This window comes from Orycteropus afer, unplaced genomic scaffold, assembly GCF_000298275.1.
Source record: "Orycteropus afer afer isolate SDZICR_OR568_19922 unplaced genomic scaffold, OryAfe1.0 scaffold00034, whole genome shotgun sequence".
In the NCBI taxonomy this organism is placed as follows: domain Eukaryota; kingdom Metazoa; phylum Chordata; class Mammalia; order Tubulidentata; family Orycteropodidae; genus Orycteropus; species Orycteropus afer.
Window position 1 is genome coordinate 1523929 of NW_006921621.1, and position 23639 is coordinate 1547567.

The 23639-nt window shown below is 43.1% G+C and overlaps 1 protein-coding gene across 1 annotated transcript in view; it reads left to right on the forward strand.

The window, feature by feature from the left end:
- The first annotated feature begins 95 nt into the window (after positions 1–95).
- Positions 96–23639, forward strand: part of TRAM2 (translocation associated membrane protein 2) — a 104181-nt gene continuing 80637 nt past the window's right edge. Inside the window, exon 1 of the mRNA XM_007936143.2 lies at positions 96–215. Coding sequence (XP_007934334.1) covers positions 96–215 — 120 coding nt within the window. The remainder of the gene's footprint in view (positions 216–23639) is intronic.

The following is a 23639-nucleotide window of genomic DNA, read 5'->3' on the forward strand; positions in this document are numbered from 1 at the left end:
GGCCGGCGGGTTGACCGGGCCGGGGTTGGAGAAGTTTGTACCGCGGCTTGTGAGCGCAGTGTGCGGGCCCCGCCGGCCGCTGCGCGCCCGCTGCCATGGCTTTCCGCAGAAAGACGAAAAGTTACCCGCTCTTCAGCCAGGAGTTCGTCATCCACAACCATGCGGACATCGGCTTCTGCCTGGTGCTCTGCGTCCTCATCGGGCTTATGTTCGAGGTGAGAGACACTGGAGCGGGCGCGGGAGGGGTGATCAGTGTCCCCTCTGGTGCGCAGCCTGGCACTCCCCCGAAGGTCCCCGGGGTCCTCGTGTGAGCTGGGACGTCTGTCTGCCATGTACGTTATCTGCAGCCCCCGGCTTTGTGCACTGTGTTCCCCACCTCTGCTTTGTGCCCCTTGGCTTCTCCGTTAGCCCAGACACCACCCTAGCCCCGCGCCCTGCCAGCCTGCCCTGCTCTGCCGCCCCCTTGGGCGCCCACTGTATTCTGCAGCTCTCTCTGCAGCTCTGAAACCCAAGCCTGGCCTCGAACCAACCGCAGCGCTGCCACCCTGGCCCAACGCATGGGGTTTCCTTTCTGGCGTCCGGGAGCCAAGCCCGGAGATTCCCAGACCCGCAGTCATTGCACAACTCCTCCTCCCAAAGCGGTGGCCATCAGCACTCTGGGCTCTTCCAGTGGGAGGGGTTCTGGCCCCTTCCAAACCTCCCACCAGTGTCTTTTGCATCCTCAACTCTGGAACGTGCTGGGGGTGGGGTAGGGTAGTTGTTCACATGTGGCCCCATCCCATAAGTGTGTTTCTGCTGTCCTGCCCCTTTTTTCCTAGGGTCCTCTTTGTCACTCTGTGACTGCCTCTTTAGATCCATTTGGGGTGGACCCACAGCTGCTTTCCCTTTATAGGGGCAAGAAAAGGGGCAGGACACCTTCTGCTTTTATGGGAAAGATGATCCTTACCTTTATGGATATAGGGAGCAGGAGTGCCCTGGCTTAGGCCTCATAGAAGGATGTTTCAGTAAGCCCTAAAGGGGTCAGGATCCAAGGAGGTTGATTCAGGGAAGGACTCCCTACTCTTGGAGAGTGAGAAAAATGTGATGTTCTGAAGTGGGAAGAACTGAAGGAACCTGGATATAGGGTCTACTGTGGTATATCTTGTCTCTAAAGTGAGATACATGACACTCCCCACACTCTCATTGAAGTCTCCTTTGGTTCCTCTTGTCCTCCCTTCTGAGTAGCATTGCTTATCTGCATTCTCTGGGGATGGATTACGAAGCTTTAACCATTTACAAACTGCCTTCCAGATGAAGGATTCCTAACGGGGCTGATTTCTCCCTCCATGCTCTCTGTCTCTGGGTTCCCTGGATCCTGGGTCCTGTCGGCAGATAACCATGAGGGTCCTGTTTGGCTGGTGAAGCTGCCAGCAAACTGGGGACATGCTTGCATTGCCAGAGTCATGGTTAGATGTGTGAACTTATCCTTGGTTGGGCTTCAGTGTCTGTAGGAAGTAAACCTGAGACTAGGGTTTGGGTCTGCTCTGCAGTTTCTGGTAGTGTTCCATTAATTCAAATTCTTCCTCCCCACTCATCCTTCCCCCTACAATTCTGGTATACTGGGAAGGGCTTTGTCAAAGTAGGGGGATTCTGCATCCCAATCCTTCTGTGCCAACTAAAAAAAACAAAAAAATCCAAAGTCATTGCTGTCCAGTCGGATCCAACTCATAGCGACCTCTCCTTGGGTTTCCAAGGCATTATCTCTACAGAAGTAGATTGCCCAATCTTCCTTCCGAGGAGTGGCTGGTGGGTTTGAACTGCCTGCCTTCAGGTTAGCATTCAGATGCCTTAGGCACTATTTCACCAAAAACTATGTGTACTCAGTTTGCCTGTCACTAAGTGAAGCTAGTAAAACCTGAAATCCTCCCAGGGTTACTGTAAGGTTTAACTGAGATCATACAGGCAAAAAAAGCCATAACATATTTTACAAATGTGAAAACAATTTTCTTGGTTCTTGAGCCCTGTTATTATTTATCATAATAATAGCTTAATGAAATAATAGGGTGTTTTTTGTTTTTTTGCCCAGCCAATACCCTCAATGTTATTGACATTCTAAGAGGCCTCCCAGTGTCCTGTCACCAGTCTTGAAGGGTGTGTCTGGAAAGACACTTGTGACAGCTGTAGACCTTATAGCCACATGCTTTACAGCTGGGGAAGACTCTTGCATGGCCTCATGGTTCTCTGCTGTGTTTTTGACACTTGTTAAGGTTTATGGCTCTACCTGCTTTATCTTTGCTCAAAAAGAGCTCCCAAGCCTTTGAACTCAGTACCTCCTTCCGTCCCTGTTTCTTGTGGAAAGTCCTGTGCATTCAATCTGCCTCTCTGTGGGAGCTGAAATGTGCTAAGAGCTCTTACTCCCAGTACCTGAAAGAGAAAGTCCAAAAAAGAGAAAGTGTCAAACAAAAAATACACAGACCCCTGCCCCTCCTTATGATTGGACTGGAGAATGTGGAAAGGGCCCTGGTTGAAATGCCTGCAGGACCCCTGTTCTCACCATCCCTACCACCCTCTTCCTGTAGAACCTTAGGCCTGTTGACAGGGCAGGTTGTCTCCTGCTTGAGGTGAGCTGGATTGTGGGATGGTCGGTTTGTGCTGATCTGAGAGACAGATGGGCATGCCCAAAACCTTTATCAAGGATAGTATTCTGCTGACCTAGACACATGTTGTTGTTGTTGTTGTTATGTGCCATTGAGTCAGACCCTACTCATAGTGACCCCTCCTTGGGTTTCCAAGGCGGTATCACTACGGAAGTAGATTGCCCCATCTTCCTTCCGAGGAGTGGCTGGTGGGTTTGAACTGCCAGACTTCTGGTTAGCAGTCAAGTGCCTTAGGCACTATGCTCCCAGAGCTCCCAACCTAGACACATAGTAGGTTCTTATTGTTTACATCTAATGACTGCTTTTCCACAGAATAAGGTATTTGTAAGGTGGGGGTTAGGGGTGTAGGGGAGGTGAGTGGAGTGGGCAACCCTTGGAATTCTGCTGCTTGTATCAAATGAGAGCAGCAACTTCTAGGCTACTTCTAGGGACTCATGAGAAATAAATATGAGCATCTCCACACTTGAAATGAGGGAGCCCTGGTGGCACAGTGAGTTAAAGTGCTCAGCTGCCAACCAAAAGATCTGTGGTTTGAACCCATGAGCCACTCCTTAGGAGAAGGATGTGGCAGTCTGCTTTCACAAAGACTGACAGCCTTGGAAACCCTATGGAGCAGTTCTACCCTGTCCTGTAGGGTCACTATGTTGTTGTTGTTAAGTGCTGTTGAGTCGGCCCCAACTCATAGTGACTCCTGCTTGGGTTTCTGAGGCAGTATCACTACAGAAGCAGATTGCCCCATCTATGAGTTGGAATCAATTCAGTGGCAGTGAGTTTAGACTCCTCATAACTCAGCAGAGTACTTGTTGGATACTACGTAGGGTCTGGGTGTGTTGGGACTCTCCCCTGGAGGTGTTGGTATGTGCATGTGTGTTAGTAGGGATATATATGGGTGTATGTGTCTATAGTGCAGGACATGCATGGAAAGAGGACGGGGCAGTCCAGTACTCACCAGTATACTTGTGCCTTGAAGGGAGGACAAAAAGAGGTGAAAGGGGAAGGCAGAGAAAAGGAGAGAGGACATCAGACTCTTGGGTTTCTGATTTGGAGCCAGGCTAGGATTTCTTCATTCAGAAACTGAGTTGGTAAAACTCAATTAAAATTCTTCCCAGAAAGAGTGACTCTCCTGGCCTTTCCTCCCTCTGGGATCCCATTACCCAGACTCTGCCAATTAACTGGGCCCCTGTCCCTCAGTACCCCAGGCAGCACAGTTCCATCCTTGCCCTTTTCCCAAATCACTAGTCAGCTCTCCGGCCTTCAGAGGGGCTTTCATTTTCCCTGTCAGAGACATCAGGGCTTCAGTTCTCTGTCCTTTTGGAGATAAAGACTTCAGATTCCTTCCTTAGCATCATTTGGTCTTCGGAATACACACGAAAGGACACATTTTTTCATTTAGTTTTGGGCCATTCTCAGATTCCCTTCTCTCATTACCAAGGTAGTGGGGCATGTTCTTTTTGCCCATTATGTTAGTTATCTAGTGCTGCTACAACAAATACTACAAGTAGATGGCTTTAACAAACAAATTTATTTTCTCACAGTTTGGGAGGCGAGAAGTCTGAATTCAGGGTGCCAGCTCTAGGGAAAGGCTTTATCTCTCCATTAGCTCTGGAGGACAGTCCTTGTTGCTTCTGAGCAGTCTTCACGTGGCTTGGCATCTTTCTTTCCTCCATCTCTCCTTGCTAGTTTTGGTTTAATCTCTCATATCTCAAGAGAGATTGACTCAAGAGACACTAATCCTACCTGAGTAACATAACAAAGACAACCCATTCCCAAATGAGATTATAAACACAGGCATAGAGGTTGGGATTACAACACGTATTTTGCAGAGGGTAGGGCATGCAATTCAACCCATAACACCCCTGAACCCAGGTTTTCTCCCTTTCCTACAGGCTGTTTGGAATAGAGCTGTTCTGTGTAGCTACAGCACTTGGCTAAAAAATGTCAGGAATGTGGAGCTTTCTTTCCCCCTCCTTCCTTTCCAGTTTTCTCTTTCTTAACTCTGCTTTTGGGAGAGGTGGCGCAAGGGGGAGTTTTCTACTCTGCAGTTTGGTCCTTCAGTCCTTTCTTAGGTGGAGCCTGGCTTGACTGTCTTTCAGGCCACTGGTTAGAGAGAATGTGTGTGTGTGTGTGTGTGTGTGTGTGTGTGTGTGAAAATTGAAAGCAGCTTCCCCTCCCTTTTCCCTTTGCTTTCCAGTGTCCTTTTTAGTGCCACGTTTCAAACTGAAATAGGTAGGGGAAGAAAAAAACTGCATTAGAGAATTGAGAATGAGAAAAGAGGGGCACATTGAATCGAGAGGAAGGAACTTATATACTATTTCTAAAATATACTTTTGAGGCAGAAGTCTTTTTTTTTTTTTTTTTTTTAAGGCTTATTCATGTACATGGCATCTACAAGGAAACATTTCTAAATTTTGGGTCTATTATTTATAGGTTTAGCTTCTGTTGGGTCTGTGATGACTTAAGGATTTAGAACCTAGAGCAGTTTTTGAGTAGTAGCTGGTTTTTGGTTTTGAATTGCTTTGGACACAGATGTGGTAGACCTACCTTTTTCCTAGGAACTGCTTTTTTCCCTGTTCCCGACACCATGATTGACTTGTCAGGATGAAGTGTTTGTACCCTATACATTGAAAGCCCAGACGTACCTGTAGGCAGTAAAAGCCCAGCATCATAACCTGAAATGAGGATTCTGGTCCTTTCTCCTAATGTTTTTTGTGTATGTGTTAATGGAGGGAAAACAAAAAGTCAAATGAGCTTCTGTTGCATTGCTTCCTACTGATGCTGACCTCGTGTGCATCAGAGTAGAACTGTGCTCTGTTTTCAATGGCTGATTTTTCAGAAGTAGATTGCCAGGCCTTTTTTCCAAGGTGCCTCTGGGTGGACTCAACCTTCCAGCCTTTCAGTTAGCAGCCAAGCTTGTTAACCATTTGTACCACCCAAACCAAACTAAACCAAAGTCCCTGCCATCAAGTCGGATCCGACTCATAGCGACCCCTCCTTGGGTTTCCTAGGTGGTATCACTATGGAAGTAGATTGCCCAATCTTCCTTCCAAGGAGTGGCTGGTGACTTTGAACCACCAGCCTTCTGGTTAGCAGTCAAATGTATGTGGCACAAACATACAGCTATGGACATACATCATCTTTTCTTTGACTAACTTCTAGTGTGCTTTTGAAGTACCTATTGCCAGTTCTAGAAATCAAAAGAAAGCTTTTATAGTTCCTGACTTTATGGATCTACCTCCTCAGCCTCTGACATAGTGCTGTATTCTGGAAAAGTTAGGGGAAAATGAGAGTGGAGTCACTTACTCTCTTGGGTGTCTTTGTTCTGTGATTGGATTTCTCCAAGTATATCACTCAAGTGATTTGAGCAACAGAGCAGAAATTTGGAGCGAGTGGTCAAGCTTCAAGTGTAACCCTATCCTATGAGATATAAGGGCTTGTTACTTACCCCTATTTCTTCCCCTGGTGAAAATGTGATGCCAGAAAGGTGGTACTGATCAATTAGTGAGTTTTTAGCTCTAATTGCAGGACAAGGATAATGAATGCACTTACTCCTCGTTTACTGACAATCTCATTATTTGACATTTCACATTTATGAGCATATTAAAAAAAATCTACTATTTTGTGCATTAACAACATACATCTGGCAATAACAAACACTGAGGTTCAAGCCAAGAGGCATGCTGGCTTTGATGGTTAAGGTTATATGTCAATTTGCCTGGGTCATGATTCTCAGTGGTTTGGCAGTTATGTAATGATGTAAGTTGGCAGTTATGCAATAATGTAATCATCCTTCGTTTTGCAATCTGGTGTGATCATCCTCTATTTTTGCATAATACCAATTTTCATATAATGGCCTGGTCTTTGGAACCTAACCATGTTCATAAGTGAGAAGTGGATATACATGTGGAACTTCCCAGCTCAGTGCCTGGCATGTGGGCATTTAATCAGTCTGGTAGCATAGTGCCTAAGGCACTTGACTGCTAACCAGAAGGCTGGTGGTTCAAACCCACTAGCCACTCCTTGGAAGGTTGGGCAGTCTACTTCCATTGTGATACCGCCTCAGAAACCCAAGGAGGGGTCGCTATGAGTCAGATCTGACTTGACGCACATAACAACAACAACAACTCAACAGCTGTACTGATTACTATCATTAATGACTATCCTTGGGTCTGTGAGTATACTTTCAATCATCAGATGGTAGATGGTGACCCTAGAGGGAAAACAGCCTGTTCTCCCATGTTCTCTAGTGCTAGCTGTCTTCTCTCCAAAAAGGAGTGATTGCTGTACATTGAGTCTCGCTTCCTTAGTGAGCCTTGTGGTGTGGCTGCTCCACAGAGGACATCTGTTTCTCTTACATTCATCTTATTAGAATATGAGCCACAAATATTGGAAACTCCCAGTGCTGCTACTGTCAGCTTTGCTGAGGAGTAAAAACTAGAAGGACATTGCCCTGCAAGCTAAATAGGTGCCACTTTTCTCTTGCTTTACTCTGTTGTCTGACTCCTCAGTCGCTCATTTCTTAGAGGCACTCTTCAGACTGGTCACAACAGAGCGCTTTAGTCCTGACTGTTTGTAGAATAACATGTGTTGCTATGGTGAAAACTTCACTCTGGCAGGCATGAGCTCCTTTTTGATCTGCTTGGTCCTGGGCAGGGGCCTCAGAAATGGCGCTGTGGCATAGCTGATGTACCTCTCTTCCCACCCTGATAAATGAGGAAGCCAGAGGGTTGATAATGGTAAGACTGGATTAGAGTTCCCAAACTACAGAAGTGCTTTCTAATCAGTGAGAGTGCTATTAACAGGCTTTCCTGGGAAATTTTACAGATACTATCTCTTAACCTTTTTATCCAGCTCTCTTTTTCTGGTATCTAATGGTTAATGGAAGAGGTGGGGGTGGTGAGAGGGGGAAACAGTAAAAGTACTAAGATGGCTCCTGAACAGCCATCTTTATTTCATGCACAAACCTTTATCTTTTACAAGTCTATCTAGTACTTGGGAGCTCTGGTAGCATAGTGGCTAAGACACTTGCCTGCTAACCAGACGGCTGGCGGTTCAAACCCACCAGCCACTCCTCGGAAGGAAGGTTGGGCAATCCTACTTCCGTAGTGATACTGCCTCAGAAACCCAAGGAGGGGTCGCTATGAGTCGGGGCCGACTCGACGGCAGACAACAACAACAACAATCTAGTACTTTGCCTTGATTTACCTCTATTATCTCAAATGTCCCAGAGTAGAAGAAAACCAGACCTAACTAATTTAGTCACAGTTGGTTAAGATTGCTAGTTAACTGTGTGGCTAAAAGAGCTTTACAAGTGACTTTTCTGGACTGCCCTTGTTGAAGGTTCACACAGTTTTCCTTGCTTTTCAATAGAGGAAATGGGACCCAATTGGGGGGGGGGGGGTTATTCCTGAGGCCTTTGGAAGCCTCCGTTGAGTTTGTGGCAGCCCAGGGTTTAGGTGAGAGGCTGCTGTGTGGTTCTCCACCTGAGCCATGTTGCCTCTTGATGGCTTCCCTCAATTGTCTTGAGGGATTGGCAGCACTTTACATCTGTGAAATGCTTTACTAGCCTCACCCTGTAATCTGGATGGTTTATTGGGGGGGGTGGTGGTGGTTCATGTACATCCAGAGCCTGGCTTCTAGTGGAGAGACTTGGCCAAGGACCATCTACACAGAGTTAGAGGCAGAGCCAAAATAAGAATTCAGCAACGTCTGGCTCACATTTAAGTCTCAGCCCTGATGCTTTACGAATGGGGTGTCTACAGAACGTAGCCACAGGCTGCTTTATTTTTCTTTGTCTGAGTGGAATATATTTATTACCTGGAAGTCACGTCTGTGGGCCATTATTCCACTTGGAGGCTTTTCTGTCTGGAACAATCTTTGAACTGTGCATCTCTCTGAAAGAGAATGATTTAAAAGTGTGTGTATCTTATGTGACCATTAGTAAATGGTCAGCCTTTTCCTAGTGTTAAAGTAACTGTTCTTTCTTTATTAGCCAACATCCCTGTAAGAATAGATGTTTTCATTGTTCTTATCATCAAGTTAGCAATGTGGCCAGAGTGGCAAGGGTACATCTTTTCTTAGTATTTTGCAAGTTTAATGGCTTGAGGGAAAACTAGATGTCATCTGCTATGTTTACAAAAGAAGAAATGTAAGGCTTCCAAAATTCAGGAGAGTTGTCCAGGACAGTAGAGTGGATTTTTAACAAATTTAAGGCTTGAACCCTCATCTTTCTGGCTCAACTCCAGTGCTTTTTCTACTCCTCTTGCCCACTGGAATTTCAGACTAATGTATGTGGAGAAGTCTTGAAAATGATATATCTCTGTTAAAAGTGCCACATTCACTTACTTGGCAGCTACTGATTGAGTGTGTGGTGTGTGCCTGTGTTGAGCTCTGGGAATGCAAAGATGAATAAGGTGGAGTCCCTGCCCTCAGAGAGGTCACAATATGGTTGTTTAAAGCTGATAAACTGTATGTGGCTGGGAGTCAGATCTTGAGCTTGATATAAGTGGCAGGTGCAACCTCAGACTGTTGGGCTTCAACCTTAAGCCACTGCTGTTGGTAGAATTCATAGTTTATTAAATTGAGACCTAACACTTTGAGGTGTGGGGTTGTCAGTATTCAGAGGAGAAGAGTGGTAGCCACTTCTAGGTATTTTGTGAGGCCCAGCTGGTAATCTTATATATACTTTACTGCTCTGAGAATATGTGAATTGATCAAAGGCTGTGTGTGTGTGTGTGTGATTTCTAATACTGAGAGGGCTTTATTGATTAAAATCTTGGCTGGGACTAGGAGAATTTTTCCATATAGTTTCTTAGATTTTTAATATCAAAACTCCAGCATGGTTTGTACTGTTCCTTTTGGGTTGGTGAAGGCAAGGATCATATCTGGGGTGAGAAAAGGATAATCCTCTGAGCCTCAGTTGCCCTGCCTTTAAAATAGAGAGAAGATTTTTAAGAAAAAAAAAAAAAAAACCCACTGCCATTGAGTTGATTCCAACTCATAGCGACCCTTTGAGATGGAGTAAAACTGCCCCATAGGGCTTCCTAGACTGTCAATCTTTACGGAAATTGACTGCTTCATCTTTGTCTTAAGGAACAGCTAAGCTGGTGGGTGCAAACCTCAGACCTTTGGTTTAGCAGCCCAGTGGTTTGATGCTAGGCCACCAGAGCTCCTTTTCTTAAGAAAGCACCTGAATTTTATAGGGGCAGAGTATTATTAGCTTAATTAGGTTTTTCTTCATTTTGATTATAAAGGTGTAGATGCTCTTTTGCTAGGGATAGTTCTTTTTATAGAAGATTTTCAAGGGACATTAGTGACCTGCCACCATTATTAAGATGCATGTCTGTTGGGGAGGGGGAAGAATGTGCCTATTTTAGGACCAAAGGTAGGGATGTAATTTTTGCAAACGTGTTGACCCGCCGCTTTGCTTTGAGGACTACCTACACCACACTGGTTAGTCAACAAGTAGTTACAGTTTGTGTATCTGCCACAGTGCTGGAAGCTGTGAAAAGATGGTGACCAGTGCCTGTGAGAATGTGGCTTTAGGGTTTAGAGGTGCCAGAGATGTAATATCAACTCCTTTACCCAAGATGGAGAGCAGTCTGGGGGGCTCCTGACCGAGGTAACAGGCCTTCCCTTCAGCCATTCTTGGAGTCCTGCAGGAAATTCCTGGGTCTGCTTCACAATGCTTGGTTTCCGGCTAAGAATTCCTCAGAACTGAGAGCAGAATTGAACTTTTTAGACCCAAAGCTTTTAGAGTTTACTGTATGTTTAATTTGTAGCCTGACTTTGTACTGGGCCAACTTTTGACCTCAACAAGCAAGGAATAACTTGTTTGTATGTATTTTGTGACTGTTGGTTGGAAAAGGGGTATTGAGGTGGGGAGGAATGGGTGATAGTTGTTGTTCCTTTTAAGTAGCAGATCTCTGGTTTGGGCATAAAGGCTGGAGCATGTGCTCCTTTTCCGTAGTTCACAAGGCATGAATCATGGCTTGTGCCCTGTGGAGGGCCATCACCCTAAGCATAGAGGTATGTGGTGGAAGGAGTGAGGACTGGAATCTAGAGGTCTGGATTCCTACCCAGGCTCTGCCATTAAATAGTATGTGGGCCACATGAGCTCCTTCACCTTCTGAAGCCCACTTGCTTCGTCAGGGATAGAAAGAAGTCCTGTCTTGTGGTCTGTCATGTTTACTTAATATACCCTTATAGAACAGAGCTGGAAAATGTGCCTAAAACTTAAGTTGTTAGTCAGAAATTGTCAGGAGAGTTGGAGGCACCTTCCGTCCAACAGTATAGATGTAGGATTAGTAAGAGTACAGTTGGGCTTCATTAGATTAGTGGACTCAACTTCTAATCTTGGTTTCATTTCTTATTTGGGTTAAAATCAGGTGTTAGCCTAAATTTAGGTTTGACATGTCTTACAGCCTAGCTGACCCAGTAAGTTTCACAAATGAGGGAATCCATGGTATTTAGGTGATGGGGAAGAAGAAATTCCATACATTAGAAAGGGGTTGTTTGGGGGTGGTGGAAATGGGGTGGGTAGGCCCAGCTTTGTGACTTTGTCAAAGGCCCTGTTGCCTCTTCAAGGTTGAGTAGGGGACCTGAAAGAGCAAGACCCGTGCCATCTGCTCTGTAGTCAGGTTTTATCACACCAGCCTTCTCATGTGGTTTGGAACCCTGGATCTGAGAATATTATGCCCATCTCTTTCTTTCTCTCTCTCACACACACACATATGCACATCTGTGGGCTTGTTTTTTTCAGGTCAGCAGAGTAAGCCTAGAATTGTTTTTTTGTTTTTTTTTTTTTAATTTTTATTGTGATTTGGGTGAAAGTTTACAGAGCAAATTCATTTTCCATAAAGCAGTTCAGACACATTTTGTTCCATGACATTGACTGCAGTTCCCCACAGTATAACAGCTTTCTTCCTACTTCCTCCCCATAGTTAGTAAGCCTAGGATTTGAATTCTGTCCTGTGATCTGCCCCCAACATACCTTCCAACATCCCACCCTCAATAGCATTCTAAAGGCTGCAGGCTTCCTCTTCACCTTACGTATTTCTGCTATACTGACCAAAATAGTGTGTTTTCTTCCTCAAAATTATGGGGATGGATTAAAACAATACAAGGGTAGGAAAAGATGTTGTGAGGAGATGGATCAGTATTTAATTACGTTCTTTGAAGCATAGCTTCAAGTTGGAATTGTTCATTACATTTAATTTTGTTTTGAAATATCTCAGTTTTTGACTCACCAAAGTGGTTCATTCCTGTGTCATGCAGTAAGCCATCTACTATCCATATATGCCTATTTAACTATAAATTAATTAAAATTCATTGTAATTAAAAATTCATTTCCTCAGTTGCGCTGTCCACGTCCCAGGTGGTCAGCACACATATAGAACATTTCCATCATCACAAGACAGTTCTGTTGCACAGTGCTGGCCAACACATTGCTTCCTGGGCTTTTCTTTCTTTTTTTTTAATGGCAACTAATAGTAAAGGACGCTTGTGATGTGACTTGTGTGGTTTCATTAAACCACTAGAGGCCATATATGGCAGTGGTTAAGGTCGTGGCCCTGGAGCCAGACAGCCTGACTTTGAATTCTGGTTTCCCACATCCTAGCAATGTCATTTTAGCAATCTATGTAGTACCTCACTTTCCTCATCAGTAAAATGAGAATATATCACAGAATTGTTGGAGGATTAGAAGTGTTACTACAGATACAGAACTTAGAGGAGGGCATGCTATATTTTACCTATTGTTATTACTTGTGGTGGCAGTGGTGGTTCAAAGGTAAAATTCTTGCTTTTAGGCGGAGGACCCAGCTTCGATTCCTGGCCGATGCACCTCAAGTATGATCACCATCAGTCAGTCAGTGAAGGCTTCCATGTTGCTATGATGCTGAAGGTTCTGGTGAAGTTTCCAGACTAAGAACAGACTAGGAAGAAAGCCCTAGCAATCTATTGTTGAAAATCAGCCAATGAAAACCCTATGGGTCACAATGGTTAGAACAGCAACAGCATCTCTTTTAATTCAGTTGTGCATGAGGTCACCATGTGTTGGGGGCTGACTCGATGCCAGCTGACAACAGCAGCAGCAGCAGCAGCAGCAGCAGCATTCCTGTTACTACATTTCAAAAGTATTGGTGTTAGACTTCAATTTGTGGAACTCCTCTTTTTGGCTGTCTTGAGAAATAGGACACAAGTGGGAGTCTTAGAGCAGCCCAATGATAGCCCTAAACCTGTACTCTGAAATTCCGTATTCCACACCTAGGCTAGCTCTTCAGGCCCTTGCTCAAATTCCACCTACACTTATATTACATATAATTACATGAAACTTAGTTATCTAGTTCCCAAGCTTCTGACTGGAAGGCAGTGAGTCTGGGTTTTTTTTAGGCTTACCAAAGAAGAAAGAATAAGCTAAAGTGGGAGAGGGACTCGAGTGGGCAGACTGATGATACTTGGGTGGGCTATTCGTTATTAAATACTTCGACATCATAAGAAATGAAAAAAGCCGTGAAGACCAGGCAACATTTACTGTAGGAGCAAACAGTGTCAGTAGATTTTGAGTTCATTATGATAGAAGAGGGGAACTCTGGTACCGTAGTGCCTAAGGCACTTGACTGCTAACCAGAAGTCTGGTGGTTCAAACCCACCGGCCACTCCTCGGAAGGAAGATGGGGCAATCTCCTTCTGTAGTGATACTGCCTTGGAAACCCAGGGAGGGGTCGCTATGAGTTGGGTCCGACTTGACAGCACATCACAACAACAACAACAACATGATAGAAGAGAGCAGTACAAGACTTGATCTTAATGATTGCTCTGTAGTTTCACGAAAAAGTAAGTATATGCAGTATACTCAGATTTTTAGAAAGATTTCCATCCACAATGATTAGTGTTAAAGTTGGAAGACCTAAATCCTCAGCAGTATGGAAAAATTGGCTAGCCGGTATGGTTCATCCCCAGAAAATTCTCTGGAGGCACAGTTTTATAAAAGTTGGTCTGCTTGCTATACATTTTATTAGCCAAAAAAAATGTGAAAGAAACATTTTCCATATTCTTAACTCCTAGCCTGGGAAATATCCTTATTTCACACTATTCGACCACCCAACCATTCAGTAATTTTTTATTTAGTCATTCAGCCAATGATTTGAGTACTTACTCTTGTGCAAGACACTGCATATTTGAGATGGATGCCAGCTCAGATAATCATTTTCGGAGCTTCAACAAGAAGAGAATGAGATACTTCTCAGCCACAGTTCCCTGAGTTTCTTGGGTTCAGATACTTCAGCCATGACGACTGTGGTCAAGTTAGATTGTCATTGACCACTTATCACACTTTTAGCTTGCAGCTAAAGCCAGTGTAACTTGACCAGTGTTGCTTTACCTCTCAGGTCCAGTGGTAGGATTGTTTCTTACACGGCCCAAGGGATATGAGTCTGGACTGAGCTGGTTCTGACCTCCTGTTCCCTAATTTTGCAAATGGTGATTAAATAGGGCTTTTGTCTGAGGCACTGTTCTAGATACTGGGAATACAGAGGAAAAGAACATACTCCCTGTTCATGGGGAGTTAGCCTTACCATCTAGTAAAGGAGAAGATAGAAAGAGACAAGTATAGTTACCTGATGATGAGTATTCCAATTGAGCTGCCATATTGGTCTTTTGTGTCTGCAGTGTTCAATAAATAGTGATCCTCTGCTAGAGGGGATGCTTTGGGAGGATGGACGAGAGCTGCTAGGTGAGGCCAGGGAAAGAAGGGATGTAGGAGGAGCGGAAGTAGACAGAGGGAACAGTGGATTCTCATGAAGGCACAGAAGTGGAGAGAGGATTGGGTTTGTGTGTAATGGGCTGTCCCACTCAGCAGTCTGGTGTCCTAGAGTGCTCTCAAGGTAGGGCAAAGGGGGGAAGGAAAGAGTAAGGGGTGCAGCCACATCACAGAGGGCCATGTACTTGGTGCAGAGGAGTTGAGACTTTATCTTGGAGGTTATAGGGAACCTTCAAAGAAGGCAGGATGTTGGCATTTTGAAGCTGCTCTGGAGACTCTGAGGAGTGGTCTAGAGAGAGATTGGAGACAGTTGTCTGGTTAGGAGGCTGTTCTAATCCTTGCGAGAACTTCCACCCAGGGAAATTTCAGTCTTGACCCACAACCAAAAAGGGCACCCAGAAAAGCAAAGCTGGGACCCACAGCCCTGAACTTTCCCTGGTGTCGTCGATTCAGAGACTTTAGAAACTCAAGGCCTCATCTTTCCTAGCTCTCTTTCTCCATGTATTTCCCATAACACACAGAAGCAGTAAGGCAGTTGTGTAGGGTGGGCAAGGACATTTAAAGCTGGGAGAGAGAAACAACTTTTTCCTAGACCTTATTGTAACCCTGAGACATGCACTGATGCCGGTCTTACCCTTAAACAGGAAAATCATTCTTTATTACTGACTTAATATTGCTTTTGCGTGACTTTATCAGAGTGTCCTTTGGACTTATTTAAAGGTATTTATTTGCATTTGATGTCATTTCTAATTTTTTAAGAGGTAGGACCTCACCTAGATAGAACATCCTTTTCCTCCTTTTTTAAAAAAAAAAAAAAAAAAAAGCTAAATAAGCTACGAAGAGCTTACATTCAAGTAACAAACAGAGCCTTACCTACCAGTTGTCATTGTTACTCCAACTTATGGTGACTCCATGTGTATCATAATATAACTGTGCTCTATAAGGTTTTCAGTGGCTGATTTCTTTTGGAAGTAGATCACCAGGCGTTTCTTCTGAGGCACCTTTGTGTGGACTAGAACTTCCAAGCTTTCATGTAGCAGCCAAGCGTGTTAACCATTCGTACCAACCAGGAACTTCCTGGCCTTACCTTAAGAAGCTGTTTGTGTTTTAGCATTCAAAGAAGTTGGAGGGAGTGGGAATTTCCCTTGTGGAAAAATAGGGATAGATGGGGATGGGGAGGTTCATGGTTAGGTTGATTGCGAAGGAGAGGAATATAAGCAGGATGTGTACTTAGCATTCATTTAAAAAGTTATTGAACACTCACTATAAACTAGGGAATACCTGCATTTTGGACCAGCGACTACCTAATAGGGATGACAGTAGGTAATTCTTTGAAGTGTGCTTAGTAAAAATGCTTTGTCTTCTATCTGTAAACTTTGGCCAGATCCTTAGAACAAATGTGCATCCTGGTTGAAAATCTAGGGGTTATTTTATCAAGGCATGTTGGTGATCACTCAGGATTTTATTAAATACCTCCCTTTTGCATGATTATAGTTTACCTAGTCTCCAGAAGAGAGAAATAAATCAGTTATGTAACAGAAGCCAGCAGTGGTTACTTCTCCCTTCCCTTGTCCCCACCTCAGCTCCCACTCCTGTTTGTTCACCAAGTTCCATCAATTTTATCTCCTGAATTACTTCCAGCTTTCCTCTTGCCCTCACTTTTCTTGCCTTGGCCTTAGCTCAGGGCTTTGACAGCTCTCACCTAGACAGTTACAGTGAATCCTGACTTGTCCCCTGTCTTGTCTCCTCTTTGATCCTTCCTTGCACAACTATCACTAATTGTCTTAAAGCAGAACTAAGTGTGAGTCTCGCCTGCTTAAAATCCTTCCTTGGCACCCATCTTAAGTCAGGGCCACTTGGCATGATGCTCACAGCTTCCCTGTAATCTGACCAGCCTTTGTCCTGGGCCTCCTGGGCCTCAGTCAGGCCCTACCCGTTTCCCGACCCCTCAGGGAAAACCAAACTCCCTCTGGTTCCTGAACAGTCCCTCCTCTTTCATGCCTCTGTGCACTTGTTCATATAGTCAGAATCTTCTCTTCCTTCCTTTCCTCCATGTAGCTCCTATTTATCCTAAATGCCCACTCAGATATTGTATATATGTACCACCTGCTCAGCTGCTTGCCCCAGCCCTTCTTCCCTAATAGAGTTAGTTCCTCTTTTCTGTTCACCTCTGTGTTTCTCTTGTTATTCATTCAGCCAGACTTAGTCCAAGCATCTGCTCTCTGCCAAGCATTGTTCTTGTTGCAAAGGATGAAAGATGAAAAAGCACAGATTCTGCCATCATGGAGCCAGGAGCCCGCAGGGAGGTGACAATGTCATTGCTGCTCTCGTATACAGAAGGTAGTGTGAACATCAGAGAAATGAGCTTAAATTCCTCCCTTGTGGGGTGAGGGACAGTTTATTTTAAAAAGAAAAAATTTGGCCAGAGGGGTGTTGGCCAGGCAGACGTATTGGAGAGAAGATATTCCAGGCAGAGGGTGGACATGTGCAAAGATAGGGCCATGTGTGGTGTGTGGCAAGTGGCTCTGTATTGCTGATGCATCAGTGAGGGAGGAAGTGGTGGAAGATGAGTCGGGACTGGCAGGCAGGTGGGGTTCAGACCACGGAAGTCCTTTTTCAAAAGTTTGAATTTAGTCCTCAGTTGAGGTGATGGGGAGTTATTAGAGATTTCCAAGCACTGCCGTGACTTGGTGAGATTTGCATTAGAAGTCATGGCAGTAGGGCTAGGGATGGCTCCTTGCACTTGATTTCCGTTTTCTCAGTATCTGACGCTGGCACCTTAGTGCCTAACACATAGTTGGTGTGACTTTACCGATGGAAGGCCTACATACACACGAGCAGTGCATGTCTTGAGTTGCCTTTCTGCTGGTGCTGGTCATTGAGACTTTTCTATCCATACGATCTCATTTGGGGCTCTTAGGTGACCAGAAGGAGATGCTTGTGAGCATGTGGAGAATGCTGACTGCACAAGTGTGTGCATGGAGATAGATAACCTATAATCTTGGCCTTTTAAAAATGAGAGTAAAATTCCTGCTTTTTGGAATAAATACTACTTGATGATACATTTACATAGTTCCAAAATCAAAAACATAGAAAAAGCAATATACTGAAAAGTATCTGTCCTCAACCTGTTCTTTTCAACTTCCCCTCCTCTGTACCCAGGTAACTAATTTTATTAATTTTTTCCTCTCTTTATTTGGTTTGTTTATACAAATACAGGCAGCTATAAGTATGTATGATATATGTGTATGTATATGTATGTATACGTGTGTGTCTGTGTATGTTGTTGTTAGGTGCCATTGCGTTGACTCTGACTCGTAGCGACCCTATGTACAGCAGAATAAAACACTTGCTCAGTCCATGTGTATGTATAATTGTTATACATATAGGAACTCTGGTGGTATAGTGCCTAAGGCATTTGACTGCTAACTAGAAGACTTGCAGTTCAAACTCACCAGCCACTCCTCGGAAGGAAGACCGGGCAATCTACTTCCATAGAGAAACCGCCTCGGAAACCCAAGGAGGAGTTGCTATGAGTTGAATCGGCTCGACGGCAGTGAGTTTGGTTTTATATATATGTGTGTGTGTGTGTGTATCTATATATATATGTATTTTTTTTTGAAGGTCCCTAGGTGGTGCAAATGACTGGTGCTTTACTGTTAACCTAAAGGTTGATGGTTCACATCCACCCAGTGGTATTTTGGAAGGAAAGGCCTGGCAATCTGCTTCCATTAAGAGTACAGCCAAGAAAATTTTATGAGCAGTTCTGCACTGTAACACTTTACTGAACGTGATGTCAATTGTTTTGTCTTCTCTTTTCATTGTCCAACTTTTGCAAGCATATGAGGCAATTGAAGCCAACATGACTTGGATCAGACACCCTTAGGCATGAAAGTGACATCTTTATTTTTTAAAAAGTGGTTTTACAGCAGATTTGCCCAATGCAATATGTTGTTTTGTTTCTTGACTGCTGCTTCCATGTTGATTGTTGACCTAAGTAGAATGAAATCACTGACAACTTCAATTACTTCTCCATTCATTATGTTATTTATTGGTCCAGTTGTGAGGATTTTCGTTTTCTTCTCCTTCAAGTGTAGTCCATACTGATGGCTGTAGTCTTTGACATTCATCAGTAAGTACTTCAAGTTATCTTCATTTTCAGCAAGAAATGTTGTGTCCTGTGCATATCTCATGTTGTTAAATGAGTCTTTCTGTGATCCTGATGCCACGTTCATGTAGCTTGACTTCTTGGATTATTTGCTCAGCATACAAGTTGAATAAGTTATATGTGTATATATATCATCACCTATCTATTTATATGTTGTGGTTATATAGAGATAGATCATTTTCTATCTGTATATCATCTATCACTCCACCTCTTTCCTTACACAAAATGAAACATATTCTATATACTGTTCTGCACCTTGCTTTGTTTGTTTATTTATTTATATTTTTGCAATATTTCTTCCTCTCCCCTCCCACCCCTGGTAACCAACAAAGAAAGTTTCCTTCTATATTTAAACCATTCCTTGACTTGTTTTGTAAAATTTTTATTGTGATTTGGGTGAAAGTTTACAGAGCAAATTCACTTTCCATACAGCATCTCACATACACTTTGTGTCATGACATTGACTACATTTTCCCACAGTGTAGCAGTTTCCCTCCCACTTCCACTCCAGAGTTACCTCTTCCATGTGTCCTTCCCTCCCATGCACTTCTGCCCCCTGAGCTGTCTCCCTGTGCATACACAACCTGTCTATTCCGCCATGATCGATCTCTCCAAGGAGTGTATCTACCTAATGTAAATGTTCAGTTTATATGCCAGTCTTTTGTTTGGCTGGAAGCCACGGGAGTGGGTTCAATTCCAGACCTGAAGGTAGCTAGGGGCTATAGTCTCAGTGGTTCCATCAGGCTCTATCAGACCAGACCAGCAAACCTGGTCCTTTTATTTATTTATTTTTTAAATGATTTTGAGTTTTGTTGTACATTGTTCTGCCACTCTATCCAGGATCTCCTACAGAGATTCCCCTCCAAGTGGTTGACAGTGGTAGCCAGGCACCATCTAGTTCTTCTGGTCTCATAGTCATTAGGCTGAGGATCACATGGTGTACCAGTCGCTTGGACTAATTGTTTCCATGTGTCTTTTTTTTTTTTTTTTTTTCATTCTTCTTTGCTCTGGATAAAGAGATATACATGGTTGCATCTAGATGGCCACTTGCAAGCTTTTAAGATCCTATTCGCTATTCACCAAAGTAGGATGTGGAACAGTGTTTTGGGTAGTATGTTATGCCTGTTGAGCTTGATGTCCTCTGTGACTGTGCTTCCAAGCCCACAGGTCCAATTACTCGCTCCCTCTTTATAGCTGGCTGTGGCCAAGAGGTGACTGCAACCTTGTTTCCTTGGCTTTTTACAGTAATGAACTAATACAGTATTTGTCCTTCTTGTACCTTGCTTTTTCAGTTAATAAAGTATCATGGAGATCTTTCCATGTCAGTACACAGAGAATTTCCTTATTCATTTCTAAGGTTGCATAGTCTTCTGTCATGCAGGTTCACAGTAATTCATTTAACCAGTCTCTATTGATGGACATTTGGGTAGTTTCCAATCTTTTGTTCTTACAAACAATATTCTGGTACATATTTCATTTCGTACCTATATTGGCATGTCTTGCAGGATGTATTCCCATAAGTGGGTGGTTGGGCCAAAGGGTAACTTTGTTTGTGTTTTTGATAGATACTGACAAATTGTCTGTGTACTTTTTGAACCATGTTCAAAATCAATCAGCTAGCCATTGTGCTGCTTACTATGTACCCTTGAATATATTCAGCTGTATACTAGAAGCTCTACTGTGCTTGCCTTGGTCTTATTTTTAGCGCAGTGCCTGGTACATAAAGGGAATCAAATACTTGTTGGCTTTTTAAAATTACACCGTTTTTTGTCCTTCATACTTCTTCCCTCAAGACACTTTTCTTTTCCCTAAGGCTACAGCTCACTTTTTCTGGAAAGCTCCCCTTTATCCCTGGGCAGGGTAGTTATTCCTGCCTCAGTTCTCCAAGTTCTCTTGCTTCCCTTCCATGGCTCTTATGACCCTCAACTCAATTGGGTGTAGCCTTGTCCCTCTGTATGGTTTGGCTTTGAGTTCCTCAAGGGCAGAAAGAAGGTGTTGCTTCTCTATTGTATCTCTAATACTCAGCACAGTACCCAGCACTCTGATGATTCTTATGTTGTATCTTTTCAGTAAAAAGTAGAATTACCAATTGATGACCAGTTTCCAAATAATTTTTTTTTTTTTCCTTCTTCTTCTTTTTTCTATTTTGCTTTGGGAGAAAGTTCACAGAGCAAATCAGCTTCCTATTGAGCAATCTTTACACATCTTGTTTTGTGACATTAGTTGGTTGTAACCCCCTCAACATAACAGTGTTCTTCCCACTTCTTCCTTGGGTTCTCTTTTCCATCCGCCCATCTTTCCTCTTCCTACCTGCTTTCTGAACTTTGTTTTTAGACAAATGCTGCTTTTCTGGTCTCCCCCCCCCCCCATTTATTTATTTATTTGTGTTTTGAAGTGTTCCCTCCATTCCCCTCCTACCCCTGGTAACCAACAGAGAAAGTTTATAAACCTTTCCTTGACTTTTTATAATAATGAACTAATACAATATTTGCCCTTCTATGATTGACTTATTTCACTCAGCATAATGTCCTCCACCTTCATCCACATTATGCAGTGTTTTGCAGATTCAATGTTATTCTTCAGTGTTGCATGGTATTCCATTGTGTGTATGTATCATAGTTTGGTTATCCATTTTTCTGTTGATGGGCACTTAGGTTTTTTCCATTTTTTTGCTATTGTAAATAGTGCTGAGATGAACATATTATCTGTTCTTGTCCTGGCCCTCACTTTTTTAGGGTATATTCCTAGTAACGGGATTGCTGGATCAAATGGTATTTCTAATTCCAGCTTTTTAAGGAATCGCCACATGCCCTTTTTGTCTTGTACGGTTGATTATTCTTAGGAGTATGTACCTCACAGTGTTACTATTCAATTTATAGGCCTGTCTTTTGTTTGGCTGAAAAGTGATCTCTGTCAGTGAGTTTAGTTCCAGGTTTGAAGAGTGTCTAAGGACTATAGTCCTGAGGGTTCCACTAGTGCCATCAGATCAGTAAGTCTGGTCTTTTTTTATGATTTTCAATTTTGTTTCACATTTTTCTTCTGCTCTGTTCATAACCTTCTATTATGATCCCAATCAGCGTGGTTGGTAGTGGTAGCTGGGCACCACCTAATTCTGGTTTCAGGCTATGGAGGCTGTGTTTCATGAAGTCCATTAGTCCTTTGGACTAATCATTTCCATATGTCTTTGATTTTCTTCACTCCTCTTTGCTCTGGATGGGAAAAGATCAGTAGTTCTATCTTAGATGTCTACTCAAGTTTTTTTTAAAAAAACAAACAAACAAACAAACTTTTTATTATGATTTGGGTGAAAGCTTACAGAGCAAATCAGTTTTCCGTTCAACAGTTTACACACAGTTTATTTACACACATCACTGATTGCAGTCACCTCAGTGTAACATTACTCCTCCCACATCCTTCCTGTGTTTCTCATTTCCATTCCTCTGTCTCTCCTAACCCTTCCTGCCTTCTGTACTTTGCCCTTGGGCAAATGCTGCCTTTTGAGTTGATTGTTCACTTTGTAGTCCTGTCGGTTGTTTGACTGAAAATTAAGCTATGGGAGTGAGTTCAGTTCCAGGTCTTAATGGTGACCAAGGGCCATAGTGTTGGAGGTTCCACCAGTCCTATCCAATCAATAAGCCTGGTCCGTTTTTTGTAATTTTGAGTTTTATCCACATTTTTCTCCCACCTTATCCAGGACCTTCTAATATGATCCCTTCCAGAGCAGTTGGTAGTGGTAGCTGGGCACCATCTAGTTCTTGTCTCAGGGTCATGGAGGCTGGGGTTTGTGTGGTCCATTAGTCCTTTGGACTAATTGTTTGCCTGTGATTTTGATTTTCTTCACTCTTCTTTTTTCCAGAGAGGGGGAGACTAAAAGTTGTACCTTTGATGGTTACTTGCAAGCTTTTAAGACCCCAGTCACTACTCACCCAAGTAGGATGTAGACTATGTTGTCGTTATAGACTATGTTTTGCCAATTGACCTTGATGTCCCCTGAGTGAATAGATTTTTTTTTTCATTTTCTTAAATTGAGATATAATTGATATATCAAAATTTATCATTTTAAAGTGTACAGTGCAGTGATTATTTGTATGTTCACCTTGTTGTACAACTATCATCACTGTTTAATTCCAGAATCATTTCCTTACCCTCTAAAGAATCCTGTACCTGAAACTGGTAGCTGTTAGCTGTCACTTCCCGTTCTCTCCTCCCCTAAGCTCCTGGCAGTCACTAATCTACTTTCTGTCTCTGTGGACTTGTTTGTTCTGGACATTTCATAGACAGCTTTTAAATTCATTTGAACCCTATCCCTTCCCAAATCTATTTTGGAGAAAAAAAAAGAACTTGAGATAAGAATTACATCTGAACCACTATATTAAGATATACTGCATATTAGCATATGACTAAATGCCAAATTGATTTGTGGTAAATGTGATCTTAAAAACTGTATAAGCCCAGAAGTGAGAGAATTTTTAGATTTTGGTAACCAGGGAAGCTTCATGAAAGAAGGGTGGGAGTTAGATTGGGTCTTAAAGGATGAGTAACAATTGTATGGCAATTCACAGTTTATGGAGTAAATGATAACAAACACCATTGAGTGCTTACATGTGATAAGCACTTTACCTTTGTTCTCTCATTCAGTCCTCACAATCACCCTATAAGTTGTAGATACTACGATTACTCCCATTTTACAGGTGAGAGAACTGAGTTTTAGATTGAGTAACCTACCTAATCCGGTTCCCATTGCTAATAAATGCCAGTGCCAGAGTTCAAAGCCAATCTGTTTGACTTTAGAAACTGAGACCTCTAGAAACCTAGAGAATTCAAGTAACTAGCCCAAGATCACATAACTAGTAAATTGGGGAGCCAGGATCTGAATTCGGGATAATCCAATTAACCCATCATGTCTGTTACACTGATGATTTGTGATGTAGGTTCTAGTCTCTTGACATCTCTGGTGATGAGAGGCTGGGAGGTATGGGAAATTCTGGACCATACCTCCTTTCTTGGAGATTTGTATTGCCTATAAACTCATTAAATTAGTGTCCAGTATTTCTCAGACCCATCTGACCACCTCTTT